We start from the raw sequence: 17429 nt of genomic DNA, 5'->3' as shown, positions 1-17429 counted from the left end.
GAGGTCAGCCATCCAAACTGGGCAAAGAACTATGGGGCACACTAGATGAACTGGACTTGTTTTCCCTTAACTTGAGCCATCTCTGCAAGGGACCACTCCATACCTTTCAAGCTAATGGAGACAAACACTTGTCCACGATAGACCACATCCTCATACCTTACTCTCTGTTAACAGAAGCAGTCTCATGCAAAGTGATTGGAGATTGCAGCCTCAACTTATCAGATCATAGCCCCATAGTTGCCTCATTCGTCAACAAGCCAAATGAGTTCGAAGAAACAGTGATCAGACCAAAACTCAACTGGCATAGAGATGGAGACCAGACACTCAAAGAGGCTTACAAAAAAAGAGTGAGTGAGAGGCTAGAATCGAATAGTGCTCCAGCCACATGGTCAGCAGGGTCCATAGAGAAAGATCTTGATACAATAACAACAATACTGAGAACAACAGGAGAAGAAGTGATACCCGCAAATAAGTGTAAGAAACACCAGAAACCCTACTGGTCACCAACGCTGACAGAAGCGCACCAGCAACAAGTGAGCGCTTGGATGCAATGGAAAGAAGGGGGAAAACCAAGGGAGAAAGAGAACCAACTGTACAAGGCTTACAAAGAGAGGAAGAACCAGTTCAGGTCAGAACTGAGGAAAGCAAAGCTCTTACAAGAAGCCAAACAGAATGAAGAGCTGGCAGCCCTAGCAGCATCTAACGACAAAGAGTTCTGGAAAAAGATCAGACAGAGAAAGGGCAGAACCAACAGGCCTCAAGCAGTAAAAGTGGGGGAACAAGTCATCAACAATCCCAGTCAAGTGAGAGAAACTTGGGCAAGACACTTTGAGACACTGGGCAACGAACAAGAAGAGGAAGCCATGCGCTTTGATGAAGTACACAAGAACCAAATCACAGAAGAGGTAGCCAAGATGGAAGAAGAAAGCTACAGCAACCTGGAAGGGATACTGGAAGAACCCTTCTTCCCACAAGAGGTAGCCTCTGTTTGCAAGGGTTTGAAGAATGGAAAGAGTGGAGGCAAAGATGGCCTGGTATACGAGCACATCAAGTATGGAGGTGAAGCATTGTGGGCCCGTTTGACAGGGCTGTTCAATGCAATAAGAGAGAAGGAACACATCCCAAAGGCCTTTAAAAAAGGACTGAAGATACCCCTCCTCAAGCAAGGTAAAACCAACAAAACAGACATGGACTCACACCGGGGTGTGACACTGTTACCTGTCATTTCCAAAGTATGGGAGAGGACATTGTTTAATAGATGGAGTCCTTGGCTCCATGATAGAGGTATACCTCACCAACTCCAGAGTGGGGGACAAGTTGGATGCAGCAACATCACTACCGCTTTCATCGTGAGAGAAGTGACCAACCACTACATGGAAAGAGGGAGCCTAGTATACGGTTGCTTCCTCGATACAAAGAAAGCTTACGACACAGTCTGGCTGGAGGGAATGTTGTTTAAAATGTACAAGAAAGGAGTAAATGGCAGACTATGGAGACTCCTCAAGCTCATGCACACAGGTTGTACATATTCTGTCCTGCTGAATGGAGGTGTTTCCAGAGAATTCAGCACTTCAAGAGGTGTGAACCAAGGAGGTGTACTGTCCCTTACCTGCTATCTACTAGCAACAGATGATGTGCACGACGAACTACAGCTACAGTCGGGTGGAGTGAGCATAGGAGGGATCAGTTGTGCTTCACCTGCCTTAGCGGATGACATATGTCTGCTGGCGAGCACACAGGCAGGTCTGCAGAGAATGATCGACACTATGGGACATTATGGAAGAAAATGGAGGTTTGAATTTGCACCAGGAAAAAGTAAATGCATCGTCTTTGGGCAGACAACTAGCAGCCAAAATGTGGCCTGTGATACAACCACATGGAAATTGGGAACAAGTTCTATACCAGAGACAGCTACAGTAACGCATGTTGGAGTACAACACACTGCCAACATGTTATCTAAAGAACCCATTGAGGCGGCATGCAGAAAAGGGAAGGGAAAGATTAGTGCGATTTTGACAACAGGCTCTGAAGGACAACATCCCAACCCTTTAATCTACAAGACCCTGTACAACACATTGGTCATTCCCAGCATGCTGCATGGCTGCGAGTTTTGGGACCCTTCAAATAGTGATCTACTCAAACTAGAGAGAGTGCACAGGAGGGGAGCAAAAAACATGCAAGGCATGCACTTTCAGACAGAGACGACAGCGTGTCTAAGTGCAATAGGAATGACAAGTCTGAAGTCAATTCTAGACAAGTGTAAACTCTGCCTTTTCGGAAAGCTGGTCAGTCTGCAAAACACTGTACTTGCAAAGAGAGTGTTCCTCCTCAGGCTGTACTCCTACATCCTAGCAAAACCAGGCAGTAAGACAAGAGGATTTGTGAATGAGTGTTTTGAAGTTGCTAAGGAATATGGCCTGGTGGAGTGGCTGGAAGGATACTGGTTGACAACAGACTTCCCTACAGTAAATGCATGGAAACATCTAGTGAAGACGACGATACAGACACAAGAGAGTGAGAGGTGGAGGGCGAGCACAGCGTCCCAAACCAACTGCCACAGGTTCTACAGAGTCCACCAGACAAACAACAAACCCCACAAGTTATGGACACTAGCAAGACAACAGCCAGAGTACCAGAGAGACCTTAAGAACCTCATACTTCTCAGTACCATCCCAACCAGACACACCGTAAAAACATGTCCAACCTGCCATGACCCTACAGAAGACTTGGTCGGTCATCTAGTCACCAGATGTTCCACTTTTAACCACTTACGACAAACCCTGGCAGAAGAAATAGCAAACATTCTGGGAGTAAGAGTCATGGTAAAAGTACACGAACAACCAGACGAGAGATTCACAGAGGTCATGCTGGGTGCCGAGATAGTGGAAGAAGTTATAGAACCAGCTGTGTGGAGCACCTTCATCACAACAACGGCCAGATTGCTCCGCCCCCTGGCAGCCATGGCATTAAAGCACGCCACCTGGAAAGAGAGGCAAAACTGCAGCACGGGGGAATGAGAATAGAGCACACGAGAGCTGAGTACATGCATAGTATGTAAGCACATACGGGAGAAGAAGAAAGAGCTGGACTTTAACCACCCAAGAAAAGCTACAACACAGTCTTGGCAGAAGCTAGGCTGCGAGTTAAACACGCGAGCTGTGGAGAGCTGAGCTGTGTGGATTCACAAGGAGTTGTAGAGAATGATGCAGAGACAATGAACTTTGAAAGTGAAACACTAAAGACCTTTAAAGAACTCTGAGAGTTATTTGTACAATACACAGAAACAGTTTTTTATAGATATGATATGATAGATCTGATCGAATGTTTGTTTTTTAATGTCCCAATGGTCATCAGTAGACTAGACGTGTGGGGCATGGGAAACCCCTGGCAGGTTCGTTCACCTGGCCTCTGAGAGATTGTAAATATGAGTACGGAATAACAGCAATATAAGAATATAATTATTTTATAAAACAGGATTGCTATGTACCACATGTTAAGGGTCATGGCATCCCCTTTGTAAATACTTCAACTATGCATCGCTCTCCCAAGGGAGGAATAAAGTACAAGAAAGAAAGAAAGAAAGAAAGAAAGAAAGAAAGAAAGAAAGAAAGAAAGAAAGAAAGAAAGAAAGAAAGAAAGAAAGAAAAGAATGAATGAATGAATGAATGAACTTTACTGCAACATAGCTAGTCTTATAGCAACAGCTATGAGTATGAGACTAGCAAACACTAGTTGAAACAGGTGGTTTTCATATGCAACACAACAAAGGGGGTTGGAGATTCTTTCTGTTTCCATGGCAACGTAACACTGGAGGCATCCCTGACATCTAGACTCTAATTAACCTTCACCACTGTACAGGTGTCATAGGGCACGACCTTGGGAGCATGCTGGGAAAATAGTGCCCAAAGTCAGGCTATCCAAACTTGGTTCTATGGATAATATCCTTTTTGAGCCACCCAATTGTAATAAAGAAGAAGAAAAAGAGATCTGCCTGAAAAAGGAGATACTGTATATAGATTTTGAAAAAGAAGAGCTGACAAATGTTGAATGAAGGATGAAATGAGAAAAACAAAACATGTCTAACCAAGAAATCTATTCTTCCTGTACTTAAGACAAGAGAAGAAAACTTTAGATTTGTATATTAAGCTATGTGTTACTTGTCACAACTTTTCTATATGTCTTGCTCCCAGTCACTCCTACAGGGACTAGTTACTAAGATGCAAGTAACATTGCCAAATCTGTCAGGACTGGAATCCCTTGTTTTCCTTGGGCAAAGCAGGCCAAAGTTGGTATGCATGCAGGCGTCATCTAAAGAATTAAGTTCTTTGGCCTGATGGTAGGAGATTTGAGTCTACGAATAACTCCTCCACTTCTTGGGACTTGTTACCAAGTTTGAAACATTCTCACGTGCCAATTCTAATACGTCAGAGGAGGAGGACATCTTGTTATTCTCACAAAACGCACGCAAGTGTTGTTAATATTCCGTATGCAGATATGTCATCCATAAAATTAAGTCTGGACGGCCTGATAAGCTAGAGACCGGAGGATCGTCCTGCTGAGAGTCCAAGGAACTGATCATCTGCCTAAGATCATTACCAGTCTACGGGGCAACAAGTTCAAGGAGGCGAGCTTCAATTCCTTCCGAGTTGTTTTCCAGTCCTAGCAACTGGATTTTGGCAAGGCCCATGGCATTCGGTGAGTTATTTCTCTGTTACCGTCTATGAAAGATTACTGTTTTAAGTATTTGTTACTGAAAGACAAGAAGTAAATCCAAAAGTCAAAAGTGTCAGTTTAGACCAAAGTTTGAAGATGATCATCTTAAATCATCTAAGGAAATGTCAAAGATGTAACTGATATTGATATAGGATTGCCAGGCTTAGGTCTGTTTATGTTTTTCTAGAGAAATCTTGACTTAAAAGGAAAAACATTAGACCTTTTGCTAATTCAAAACAGAAGACAGATATCCACGCAAGTCTGTATCTTTAGGACCCATCAATGGTGATAACTCTTTTGAGAATACAAAGCCTTGATGTTAGACCTAAACCACCTGTATTAGTCAATTTTCATTTTATTTATTTGGCTGTCACTAAGCCAAGGTTACTTCTTGCCAATGCTACAACTTTAACAAAGGACCGTACTAGCCTGGGAAAATGACAGTAACAGTACATGTACATACATTTGGTGAAGTCAGATAAGGACACTACTCAATGTTTATGTCATATGTCATGACTATTATGACTCCAAAAAGTATAGTGTTCCATACACATGTAGATAGAATTGACTACATCATGTCCTTGTTTACGCTCAAACTCTGTGAGGAGTTACTTTCCAAGCAGAGGTTAGGTGCTGGCTTGTTTTGGTCGACAAAACAGCAAAAGAGATGTCCAGGACATCTTTTTATGCGTTCTGTCAGCCTTTCTACTTTGCCAGTTTTTCTTGGTGTATGTATGCCAAGAAAAACTGACTAATAGAAAGGTCTACAAAACACCTAAAAAGATGTCCAAAACAAGCTGAAACATAACCGCTGCTTTCAGAGTAGTAAAGAGTAAGTTATCGTAAGTAAGATATATAGACATCCTTTTTCACCTGTCTAACCATCCACATATGTACTTGCCTCTGTAGTGAATGGATTGTTCTCGGTTGTCTAACCAAATCATCAGTTCAACCAATAAGAGAGTGGCTGCACAAAGTTCAACTTTCCATGTTTTTGTTTTGCAATTCTGTGTTTTGACCGAGGTGGGTTGGGCCCACAGGATCATTCTATTCCATCTGGCATCGGTAAAGACCTGTGCTCTTGACTTTGCCAGTGATACCCAGAGGCGAAAGTTTTTCCCGCCCCTATGTTTTGACCTTTCTTTATATACGGTACTTTGGGGCAATTAGTGATGCCACCCTCTTGAAGGAAAGAGATGCGTCTTCCTAAATCGTCTTTGATGCAGGTAATTTCCGTAACGAGGCAGCTCGAAGGCTCCAGAGGCAAACCCATACCAAACCCTTACACCTGCATTCCAGCTTACTGAAGGGACACTGGTAAGCTGGTCTGGACTTAGAATTTATTTACCGTACAAAAGACTTTGACTTCAAAGCAGAAGTACTGGTTGAAGAAACAAACATTTGCATTCTTTTTTTAGAATGAGTTCCTACAATAGTAGAAAAATACATTTGCATCAACAACCTGAATGCTGCAATCTATACTCAACTTTTAAAACCTCCGATAATATCTGTTATAATGGTATTTGACTAATTCCTGATTTTTCCTCTTTTTAGGTGAGGCCTGAAGTTACAGACAGGCATAAGGATATCCACACAACAGCAAAGATGTGGCTGGTTGCAGGGCTTACGCTGCTAGTAATACTGGAGGTAGGACCAGTCTCAACACAGATGTCTCTCTACCCTAAAGACAAGGCAAACTCCTTCTCAAGAGTGTGCCCTCAAGACTGTTTCTGTACCAACACCCCCAAACGACAGACGTTCTGTTACAACATGGAGTACATGCCCATAGGTCTCAACCCACATACCACAGGACTACTCATTTCTGACAGTTCCTTCACTACAATTCAAAACAATGCCTTCAAGGGTGTCCCCTACCTTGTTGAGATGAACATCACGGATAATCTTATAACAACCATCTATCCAGGTGCCTTCAATTTCCTAGAACTGCTTGAAAAGTTGGACCTATCAAACAACAAACTTGCAACATTACCCAAAGAAGCTATAGATAAAGTTGTCAAAAAGCTCAAGTCTTTAAATGTTGGTGGTAACCCAATTGCAGAAAGTCTTACAGCTGAGTCCTTTGAAGACATGGAGGTTCTTGAGGAACTCTATCTGTACAACATGAATTTAAGCGTCATTGAAAGTGGATTGCTTCAGAGCCTGAAATCGCTAAAGGTCCTGGACCTCTCCAAGAACGACTTCAGGTCTCTTCCAGAAGAGGCAGTACAGGGACTTGACAATATGACAGAGATTGTTATGTTTGGAAACCCTTTCGTCTGTGACAAAGATGCTTTATGGATAAGGGGATGGTTCGAGAAGAACCCGCCTAAGATTGGGCCTGGTCCCACCTGTATGGATCCTCCACGATTGGCCGGTTATGCTGCAGCTGCCCTTCCAAAAGAAGTCCTTTCCGGGGAGTATGAGATGGTGATAGCAGATTACACAACGGAGCCTGCTACAATAACCGATCTTCCAGAAACAGCTACTGTCAAAGGTCTCATATGGAGGTGCCCGGGCACCACCGTCCTTAAAGTAGAACAGTTTAGAGACTGTGTTGACCTTGAGGAGCTGGACATCAGTGAAAATAACATCATTGACTTTGAACCTGGAGCATTCAGTTCCCTGAGCAAGCTCAGAGTCCTGTACCTAAGAGATAACATGCTGACGAAAATCAAGGCATCTGTCCTGACTGGAATGACTAATCTCGAGGTACTGGATGTGTCTGGCAACCAGATCACTTCCCTGCCTAAAAATATCAAACAACTGTTGCCAAAGTTGAGGTTTATCGTGGGATATGATAATCCGTGGTCCTGTGATTGTAACCTGGCTGAAAATTTGGACCTGTTAGCGCACCACTTCCACGAGAAACCTGCCGTCTGTGCTTTTCCACCAGAGTTGGAGGGGAAGTTGGTGAGGGAAGTACCTAAAGAGGCAATGATCTGCACTCCTCCAGTTATCCTTTATGTCAACGAGTACATAACAGTGAGGGAACGCGGCGACGCTTTCCTGAACTGTAGAATATCTGGCCTTCCTCTTCCAACTGTGCAGTGGCAAACACCTGATGGCAATGTTGTCACCATTGACGAACCGGTTGGAAATAAGGAAGTTCTCAATAATGGGACCCTTTTGATAAGAGGTACCACAGGTGATGATGGTGGCAACTATGTCGGCATTGCTGACAATGGTGGTGGGATAGCAAGAGGAAACACCACACTACGAGTCTGTCCCGAACACTGCCGCTGCCTGGATATCCTGTCAGTCCACTGCTTTCACGCTAACATTTCAAAGATTCCATCGGACACACGTCTATTCTTGATGCTGGGCACCGATCTTCAGGTGGTCAGCAAAGACCTTTTCAGAGATTTGTTGGACTTGGAAGAACTGGATCTCGACAATAATCAAATCACTGACATTGACGTCGGAGCATTCGAGGACCTCTACAAACTACGACTGCTGGTCTTGTATCGGAATGCATTGGAGAAGCTTCGGACAGGCATTTTCAGGGGCATGGTCAGCCTCCAAAAGATTTATCTATCTTCCAACAACATCACCACAATAGAAGATGGAGCATTCAAGGGCCTGCAAAATCTACAGCTGATCCAGCTTCATGAGAATCAGATTGAAGAGATTGGTGACGGTGCCTTTATAGGACTTCCAACACTCATTGACCTGGACCTCCACCTGAACAACCTCACAACCATCCCGGGAAAAGCCATCTCTACTCTTTCAACCCTAAAGCGGGTGCAACTCTTTGAAAACAAGATCATAATTATCAAGGAAGGTGATTTCAAGGATCTGGAGAGGCTGCAGATAATTTACTTGCAGAACAATGACATTCAGGTGATCGAAAACGGTGCCTTTTCAAACCTGCCCGCCTTGCACTGGTTAGACCTTTCCAACAACAAGCTTGTAGTCATTCCTGCTGGTGTGTTCAAAGGCCTTGATGCACTGCAACACCTCGACTTGAGAAACAATGTCCTCATAACATTGCCCACATCCCTCAGGACAGAGCTACCTTCCCTCAAGTTCGTAATCGGAGCAGGAAACCCCTGGCACTGCGACTGTAACATGATTCTTCTCCGTGGTTGGTTCGGTCACTCCGACATCCAACCCCCTCCTATAGTATTCCCGATTCTGTGTGACCCCCCCTACAGACCTTATTACGAACCCGACCCCATTCTCGATGAGGAGTTCCTTCAGCATGCTGGCCGTACGCCATTCCGGCCTGTATCGTACTACGGAGGGGGCGGCTCTCCATATGGAGCAAACAATGAGATCACAAACAGTCTACAAGGTGATAGTTATGGCTATAGCCTACGGTACCAATACGGTGGTTATGGACAGAAAAGGAAGAAGCGCCAAGCGCTGGGTCAAGTAGCGACCTGTAAGACTCCGATGGATCTTGCAGATCAAGATATCAACACCGTTTCAATGTTGCGCCTGGTCTGTGAAGCGATCCTCTTTGTTGAAAATGGACTAGACGTTGTTATTGGGGCTACTGCCGAACTCTCTTGCGTTATCACCGAAGAGGTCGGGATTGGTAAGTTTTGGGTGACGCCACAAGGAGCTGTGGTGAAGTTTGGTGACAGCAAGGATCGTGTCATGGTGTCTGACGATGGTACACTAATTATCAATAGGGTGGAAGAAGAGGATGCGGGTGCATATGTGTGCCTAGGAGGTAGAGAACCTGTTATATACTTAGTGTACTACGAGAAGGGAGGACCTATACCACCACCTCCACCTGTATAAGTCAAAACGTAGGGGGATAAACCTCTCCAGTATTCCACCCATCAGAAGGAGAAAATCTCATTTCCAGATGGACACTTTTCTCTCCTCAAACAACAACAGTTACTGTTTGTCCACAATTGCAGTGACATGATGAACTATTATTAGCGATTCATATTACCTACAAATAAATGTTGACACATTTAGTTACAAGAATATCTATTAGTTTGCAAAAGAGGATTGTCTATAGAATGTGTATCTTGGGCCTATTACATTCACTAATGAAAGCTTACTAGTACATAAATCTAGCTTGATCTTCATGATGTACAATTATATTTGAATGTGTTGGGATCCATATGTTATTCCATGCGGACTACAACACAACCTTTTTAGCTGTTTTCATGTGCTGTATTTACCCTCACTCTCTCACAATGATCATCATGGCATCAATGCAGCACTAGTGCACCCTAAACTTTGTAACTTTTTTACTTCAATTTATTTCAATTTCTTTATAACTCACAAGTTGCTTATTAAGTTATTTAAATCATGCTTTCAACAACTAATATGAAATAAAGTAAGATGTATATTGCTATTCTGTTGGACAATCCTTCATTTGATTAGAAGATTTGGGTGGTAAAATTGATTTTTTTTTCCCCTTTCAAAAAGAAAATACCTAATTCTGGTGTTCCCCCAAACCCCTATTAGAGCCTTAACACAGTACCCCCTGCAAATTGTGAAATACCCACAGTGGTTCTATGTTTAATTCTACTGCAATCTCATGACAACACAGACGTTTTGTTTTTCCTAATGCCCTATGCATAAGCCCCAGTCCTTAGCATAGCAGCTGAGTTGTCAGTTATTACCTGACAGGACGCTGTCATACAACTAAGGTGGGCGTTACAAGGGCTTGGCCGACTACTTTATGACAGAGCTGACCGCAAGGGTCTGGAGGCTGCCAATCGGCGCCAGGTGACCTCAATACAACAATCGCCCCGGGTGTGGCCATTAAACTGACGCCGACAAGAACCCCTACTATTTTCAATAAGTGAGATGGCGACATAAAGAAATCGGGACCAGGGCTATCCCCAGGACGCGTCCCTCCGTTCCTGGACAGAAATTTGCTTGCTTGGAAAAAATTTCATCCCATCCATCAAAAAAATCAAAACTTCATGACGTGACGGTAATGGAAATGTGTATTTGTAGGCTTGAAATGACAGATTTAAGAAAAAAAATTAGCAAAATGGGCTCCCAAAAAATGGGTGGGACGAAAAAAATTTAAGCTGGGACAAAATAGAAAGCCCAACAAAAACGCCTAAAAACATGTCATAAACCAGCTGAACCCATTCCTCTGCTTGGATCTAGTAAGTATTTCTAGTAGACTGTACTTCTGTATTGTTTCAACCACAAAGTTTAAGGTCTGCCAGTGCCTCCTACTGCAAACTAAAGTCCCTGCAAAGACATATTTTTCTTAAGCAGCAGCTGAGCCCATGTGGTTCTTATACACATTTTTGTAGCTGGCCCTTAAGCTACAATAGTTGGAGAACATCCAATCTCCATGACAACAAGGGCAAAACAGGCATTCCTGAAAAGTTCAAAACTAATCGAATAAGAAAGGCATCGAGGCAGCCAAGAAGTAGTCAAAAGTACTTGTCTGGCACAACCTGCTTCCAGTGTGCGGACTACTGGGGAATAAGCGCTGGGTCTTTAGCAGAATTCCCGCCCAACCATCACCTGCATTCTACAAGGGCTGGACGTTTGGTGAGTCGTCTTTAATATATACTTGAGACAATATCTCATATAATAGGCTACCAACAGGCAAAAGACTATTATCTTAGTAAAGGCTAACCCATGAGTTGAGAACGGACAGGTCTTAGCAATGGCACACTGGGATATCCAGCCTATCTTATTGTTTAGTGCAGTGGGTTCTTTAGCATGCTCACAATGTCTCTCTTTTAAAACATGGGACATGTATGAAGGGAACGTTATCCTGCAATTTTAGGTCAATGTTCATGATTTACTTGAGAAATTTATTCAATTCACACATTATCACCGACTTTTGGAAGAGACGTAAAATGGGGGTCCTGTGTTCGAGGAGGCGCCTCGAGCACGTTACAACAGCCTCATTACTCATATGGGTACCTTACTGGCTGTGATAATACAACATGGTGAATTATCAATTAAGGAAAGGTCAGTGATGAAGATGCGTCGGATAAAGAGTACACCAGCATTCCTGCACTTTACGCCTTTCGGATGTCCTTTATTTCGTAATGACGCCTTCAATTTTGCTTTCTGGGAGTCTACTGCATTTTTGTCAGACCGCCAACATTTCCTCAAAAACATTAAAAAAAATGTGACCAAGTTGAAAGAAAGCAACCTTTATAGTGGGTATTTCTTAAGTCTTGAGTTGAAATTCGGATCTTAAACTGCTGGAAATAGCGGTTTGAGGACATTTAGGGATCAGTGATTCTGCCAGATTCAACTGTAGAGGGCATTCATTGTGGAGGGGGGGGGGGGTAACAAAGTAGCAAATGCCACAGCACAAAAAATTTTTGGGCCCCAGAAAAGTTCACATTTCTATCCCTTTGAAACTCTTCTTTCCCTGCATTTTTTGAAACAAATTTCAACTCATAGATATGTCAATAGTGAATAGATGAGGTATTCCTCTTTTTTTAGGCAATTTTTCAGATGTTTTAAAGCAATGTTGGCATTCTGACAAAAATATATTGGATGCCCCATGAAACACTTGAAGACATCCAGACTAGGCAAAAATTCCCATCTGGTGGGAATGCTAATACAAATGCATTAATTTTCTATAATGTCTGTAAAGTAAGCAGTTAACAATCTTGTTAGTGGATTTAAACGTTGGTATTCAAGCCCAACAGACTGTATCTGGAATCGACTGGATATGAAAACATCCAAGTGCTTCCAAGATCGTATAACAAGCTTGGCCAAAGCCCCTGCATTAAGAGTCTTTAACACCTTGAGTTCATTAAAGATGATCAGGCCTGTCTCCAGGACCCATCCCTCCATCCATCCCCTTTCCCTTACAAAACGATATACACGGACCTGCCAAATTGTCAGTCTTCCTCTTCCTTAAACTTTCAGCAGCTAAAGGAAAAACCGGGAAGATTGCCCAGTGATCTTAAACCTGACCATCTTCTGCTAAGTATTATCTTAAAGATCCCTGCCATCTGTGTACACCTGACACTGATCTGTGGTGATGGCCCTGAAGGGGTTTAGCAGGGATAAACAAGGATTACTGGCTTTGACTTATTTGCCATGATCCTCACCTTTCCTCGCCTTGCATTAAGAGATTTCTCTTACAGTAAAGCCTGTACACTTGACCACCTCTAAGAAAGGACCACCTGGCCAATGTGACCACTTCATGGCAGTCCCTTTGATAATTGTTTTTCAATTGACATAACCATCAACTCGAAGATCTTGTCTAATAATACAGTCTGCACATTGTAGTTACCAGTCTTTATAGCAGGTTTGACTGTGCTGTAAAATAGTTTTAAAAATCAATGTACTGTACAATATGTAGATCTGATAGGACAAACTGAAAAACAATTATTGTACTTCAGATCATTGTCAAAATTCTTATGAGCATTGAACTTGAATCATGCTGTTCCTCACTCTGTAGGTTGTGGTCAGCAGTGCAGACAAACAAGCAAAGCAAGGCAGGCCTGAGGCCTCTCACACAACTGCAACCATGTGGAAGATTGTTGGGTTCCTCCTGCTTGTGGCGGTACAGGTGTGCATGTCACAGCCAGGGTGCCCTCAGAGCTGCTTCTGTTATCCCAACAAAGTGGCTTACTGCCGCAGCATGGACTCCATGCCAGTAGGCCTGAGCCCGCGAACAAGAGGACTCCTCGTCGCTGACAGCTCCCTCACGAAGATTCCCAAGAACGCCTTCATGGGTCTTCCGTACCTTGTTGAGTTGAATATTACAGAGAGCCTTCTGACAAGTATTCACCCAGATGCCTTCAATGGGTTGAAGAAACTTCAACTACTAGACCTGTCAAACAACAAGCTCAAATCCTTTCCTGGAGCAGCCATGGCTAAAATTGGGGAAAAACTTAAGTCCTTAAACCTTGGCGGTAACTGGCTTGCACAAAGTCTTACAGCTGAGTCTTTTAAAGGTATGGAGGCTCTTGAGCAACTCTACCTGTACAATACCAATTTCACCACAATTGCAGATGGACTCTTTGCCAGTCTGAAGAAACTTACAGTACTGGATCTCTCTAAAAACAAGTTCGAATCTCTTCCCGAGGGAGCAATCAAGGGACTTGATAACTTGAAGGAAATTATCATGCTTGGAAACCCTTTCACCTGCAACAAAGACGCATCTTGGCTTAGCGCCTGGATCGAGAAGAACCCACCTGAGATCGGAGCTGGTCCCACCTGCATGGATCCTCCACGTTTTGCTGGTTATGCTGCAGCTGGCCTGTCAAGTGAAGTACTTTCAGCTGAGTATAATCTATCAACCATAGACTGCAATGTTGAACCAACACCACCACCAGACACTATAGGGGAAGGGCAGAATGGTCGTCCCCCTATCCTCCAGGGACCAAGCATCAAAGCTCTCATCTGGAAGTGTCCAGCCACCTACGTCCTCAAAGCAGGTCAGTTTGAGGAATACACTGACCTTGAGGAACTGGACATCAGTGGCAACGGCATTATTGACATTGAACCTGGTGCCTTCAGTTCTCTCAACAAGCTGAAGGTTCTCTACCTGAGTAGAAACTCCATCAAACGCATCAAGCCTTCAGTGATGAATGACCTGAAGAGTGTTGAAATCTTGGACGTGTCAGACAACAAGATGACGTACCTTCCTGCAGATATTAAAGAGCGGTTACCAAAGATAAAGTTCATTGTTGGCTACAATAATCCATGGTCCTGTGATTGCAACCTGGCTGCCAACATGGACTTGATTGCACACTACTTCCATGAAATCCCCGCCATGTGTGCTGCTCCTGACGAGTTGGAAGGTCGGGAAGTGCGAGAAGTTCCTGAAGAGGCAATGATCTGCACCCCTCCAGTCATCACCTTCATCGATGCATACGTGACTGTGAAGGAAGGCGGGGATGCTTTCCTGAACTGTGAGATATCTGGCCTTCCTATTCCACCTGCACGGTGGAAAACACCTGATGGCAAGATTGTCACTATTGACGAAGCAGTTGGAAATAAGGAGGTTCTCGATAACGGGACCCTTTGGATCAAGAATGCCGCGGCTGAGGACGGTGGAAACTATGTCTGCATTGCTGACAATGGTGGTGGAGTAGACATGGCAAATGCCACATTGCGTGTTTGTCCCAGAGTTTGTCGCTGCATCGACATCTTGACAGTCCACTGCTTTGAAGCTGAAATTTCAAAGATTCCAGGAGATACACGTTTATTCTTGATGCTAGGTACTGACCTAACTGAGGTGAAGAAGGACCTGTTCAAAGATTTGAAAGACTTAGAGGAACTGGATCTGGACAATAATCAAATTACTGACATTGAAGTTGGCTCATTTGACGGCCTTGAAAACTTGCGACTGCTGTTCTTGTATAGGAATGCTATAGAAAAACTTGCATCAGGCTTATTCAAGGGCATGACAAATCTCCTACAGATCTATCTATCCTCTAACAATATTACAACAATAGAAGATGGAGCATTCGAGGGCCTAGAAAATCTACAGCTGATCCAGCTTCATGAGAATCAGATTGAAGAGATTGGCGATGGTGCCTTTAAGGGACTTCCAACTCTTATTGACTTGGACATTCATGGTAACAACCTCACGGCTGTCCCAGGAAAAGCGATCACATCTCTTGAAAACCTCAGGCGGGTGCAGCTTTTTGACAACAAAATCAAGATGGTCAAGGAAGATGACTTCAAGGATTTGGAAAGCCTTCAAATGATCTATCTTCAGGACAATGAAATCCAGGCGATTGAAAATGGCGCCTTTGCAAATCTGCCTGACTTACAATGGCTGGACCTTTCAAATAACAAGATTGTAGTCATCCCTGCAGGTGTATTCAAAGGCCTTGATGCGCTGCAACGCCTGGACTTGAGCAACAATGCCCTTGTGACCTTACCCGCATCCCTCAGGACAGAGCTACCTTCCCTCAAGTTTGTAATCGGAGCTGGAAACCCCTGGCACTGCGACTGTAACATGATCCCCCTCCGAGGATGGTTTGGTTACTCTGCTGATCAGCCCCCCCACCAAGGTGCGGGAGCCGCCGAAGGGGAGCCCCCCTTCCGACCTTACTACGAGCCTGATCCACTTCTCTTACAGGAGTTCCTCTCGTATACTGGCCAAGGACCGTTCCGTCCTGCTGGACACTACGGAGGCAGGAGAAGACGTCAAGCGCCGGGCGGGTTTGCAACGTGTGCGACTCCCATAGCGTACGCCAACCAGGATGCCAACACCATTCCGCTCTCCAGCCTGATCTGCGAGGCCATCCTCTACGTTGAAAACGGGCTCGCTGTCCTTATTGGGGAGTCTGCAGAACTCCCTTGCAACATCTCCAAGGAGATTGGCATCGGCAAGTTCTGGGCGACACCCCAAGGAGCTGTAGTCAAGTTCGGCGGCAGCGTGAACAAGACAAAAGTGGCTGACGACGGTACCCTGACCATCGAGAAGGTAGCAGAGGAAGACGCTGGTCCGTACGTGTGCATGGGAGGAGAAGAAACTGTTGTGTACTACCTGAACTACGTGAAGGACATTACCACCCCACCACCTCCACCTACAGAGCCGCCAAAGGTAGAGGTAGAAGAAGTCGAACCCCCAGAAGAAGTCGAACCCCCAGAGGAAGTGGAACCACCTCCGCCGTTCCCACCACGAGGAACAGACGAAGGGCCAGAGACATTTCCCGATGGCGGACTGCTGCCTGCCCCACCGGTAGGAATCCCTGACTTCCCAGACCTGCCCAGACCACCACAAGAACCACGTCCACCTTCTCCATGACGCGGCACAAACATGTACGGAAACATGTATGATCATGACCAAGGCGGAAACATGTACAGAAACGTGTATGAGCATGACCAAGGCAGACACATGTATAACCACTGACCCCACAAACTGTAAGTAACTCTTAACCACTTAATGGACACAGGAGAAGGAAACAGATCAATTTTGTTTCATAGCATTCAAAAAAGCACTTGAAATATTGATAATTGACACGAATAGCTCTAAAAGTGTTTCTTTAATAGTTGCTGATCTGTTTTTAATGACTGTCATGTTCTGATGGTTACTATCTTCCCAATATTTGCTGAAAATGATTATACATAACTAACCCGAGTACCATCCTCCGTAGTAACCACTGGCTCAATCTTTTCACTTCTGTGGTTAGGCCACACCAATTTATCTTGTTGCTTCTCCGAATAGCCTGTCCTGTTTTTCCCATGTTGAAAAAAAAAATGGGTCACTATTTCCATTCACAATTTTACCCTCTGTTCAGTTGTAAAACTCGATAGCCACCAAAATAGACTATAAAGGCCTGCACATACTTAAAAAGTGTGATCACATTGATCATAAGTTATAATTTTTCATTTAAAATTATTCCTCAAAATCAATCCATATATTAAATGGCAAAAGGCAATTTTGTTACTGAAATTATAGTACTAGATCATCTGACTTTGAAAGGGAATAACTCAAGAAGGGCTTGATGGATTGTAATTATTTTTGGTAAGTAGATAGCTTGAGTGATGATGTACATGATAAGATACTTATTAAGCAAATCAGTATCTAATTTGCATAATTAATGAGGAAAGTTTGTACATCCACCAAATTCCATGATGGGACTCTGAAACATGTGACATATGTAACTGAGGAAGAGAGAAATATTAATTGATATCAACTATGCAAATGAAGACCTCATTTGTATGATTAATGAGAAAATACTATAACAAGATGGCCTTGATGGATGGTCATGATTTTTGGTATGTAGACAGCTTGCGTGATGCTAAGCATGATTGGACGATCATTATGCAAATCAGATTCTAAT

At 43.8% G+C, this 17429-nt stretch overlaps 2 protein-coding genes across 4 annotated transcripts in view; one reads left to right on the top strand and one right to left on the bottom strand.

Annotated features, from left to right (window-relative positions):
* Nucleotides 1-17429, bottom strand: part of LOC136421584 (TBC1 domain family member 15-like) — a 56661-nt gene that overhangs the window by 14929 nt on the left and 24303 nt on the right. The window lies entirely within an intron of this gene.
* LOC136422095 (uncharacterized) lies at nt 4272-16864 on the top strand. The gene is made up of 4 exons (XM_066409744.1): nt 4272-4695; nt 6268-9459; nt 10804-11196; nt 13082-16864. Exons 2-4 carry the CDS (start codon nt 6319-6321, stop codon nt 16388-16390), a joined length of 6843 nt encoding a protein of 2280 aa, XP_066265841.1. The 5' UTR covers nt 4272-4695; nt 6268-6318; the 3' UTR covers nt 16391-16864.

The sequence above is a fragment of the Branchiostoma lanceolatum genome, chromosome 16 (genome assembly GCF_035083965.1).
Source record: "Branchiostoma lanceolatum isolate klBraLanc5 chromosome 16, klBraLanc5.hap2, whole genome shotgun sequence".
Taxonomy (NCBI): Eukaryota; Metazoa; Chordata; class Leptocardii; order Amphioxiformes; family Branchiostomatidae; genus Branchiostoma; species Branchiostoma lanceolatum.
This window is presented reverse-complemented; position numbering and strand designations above follow the sequence as displayed.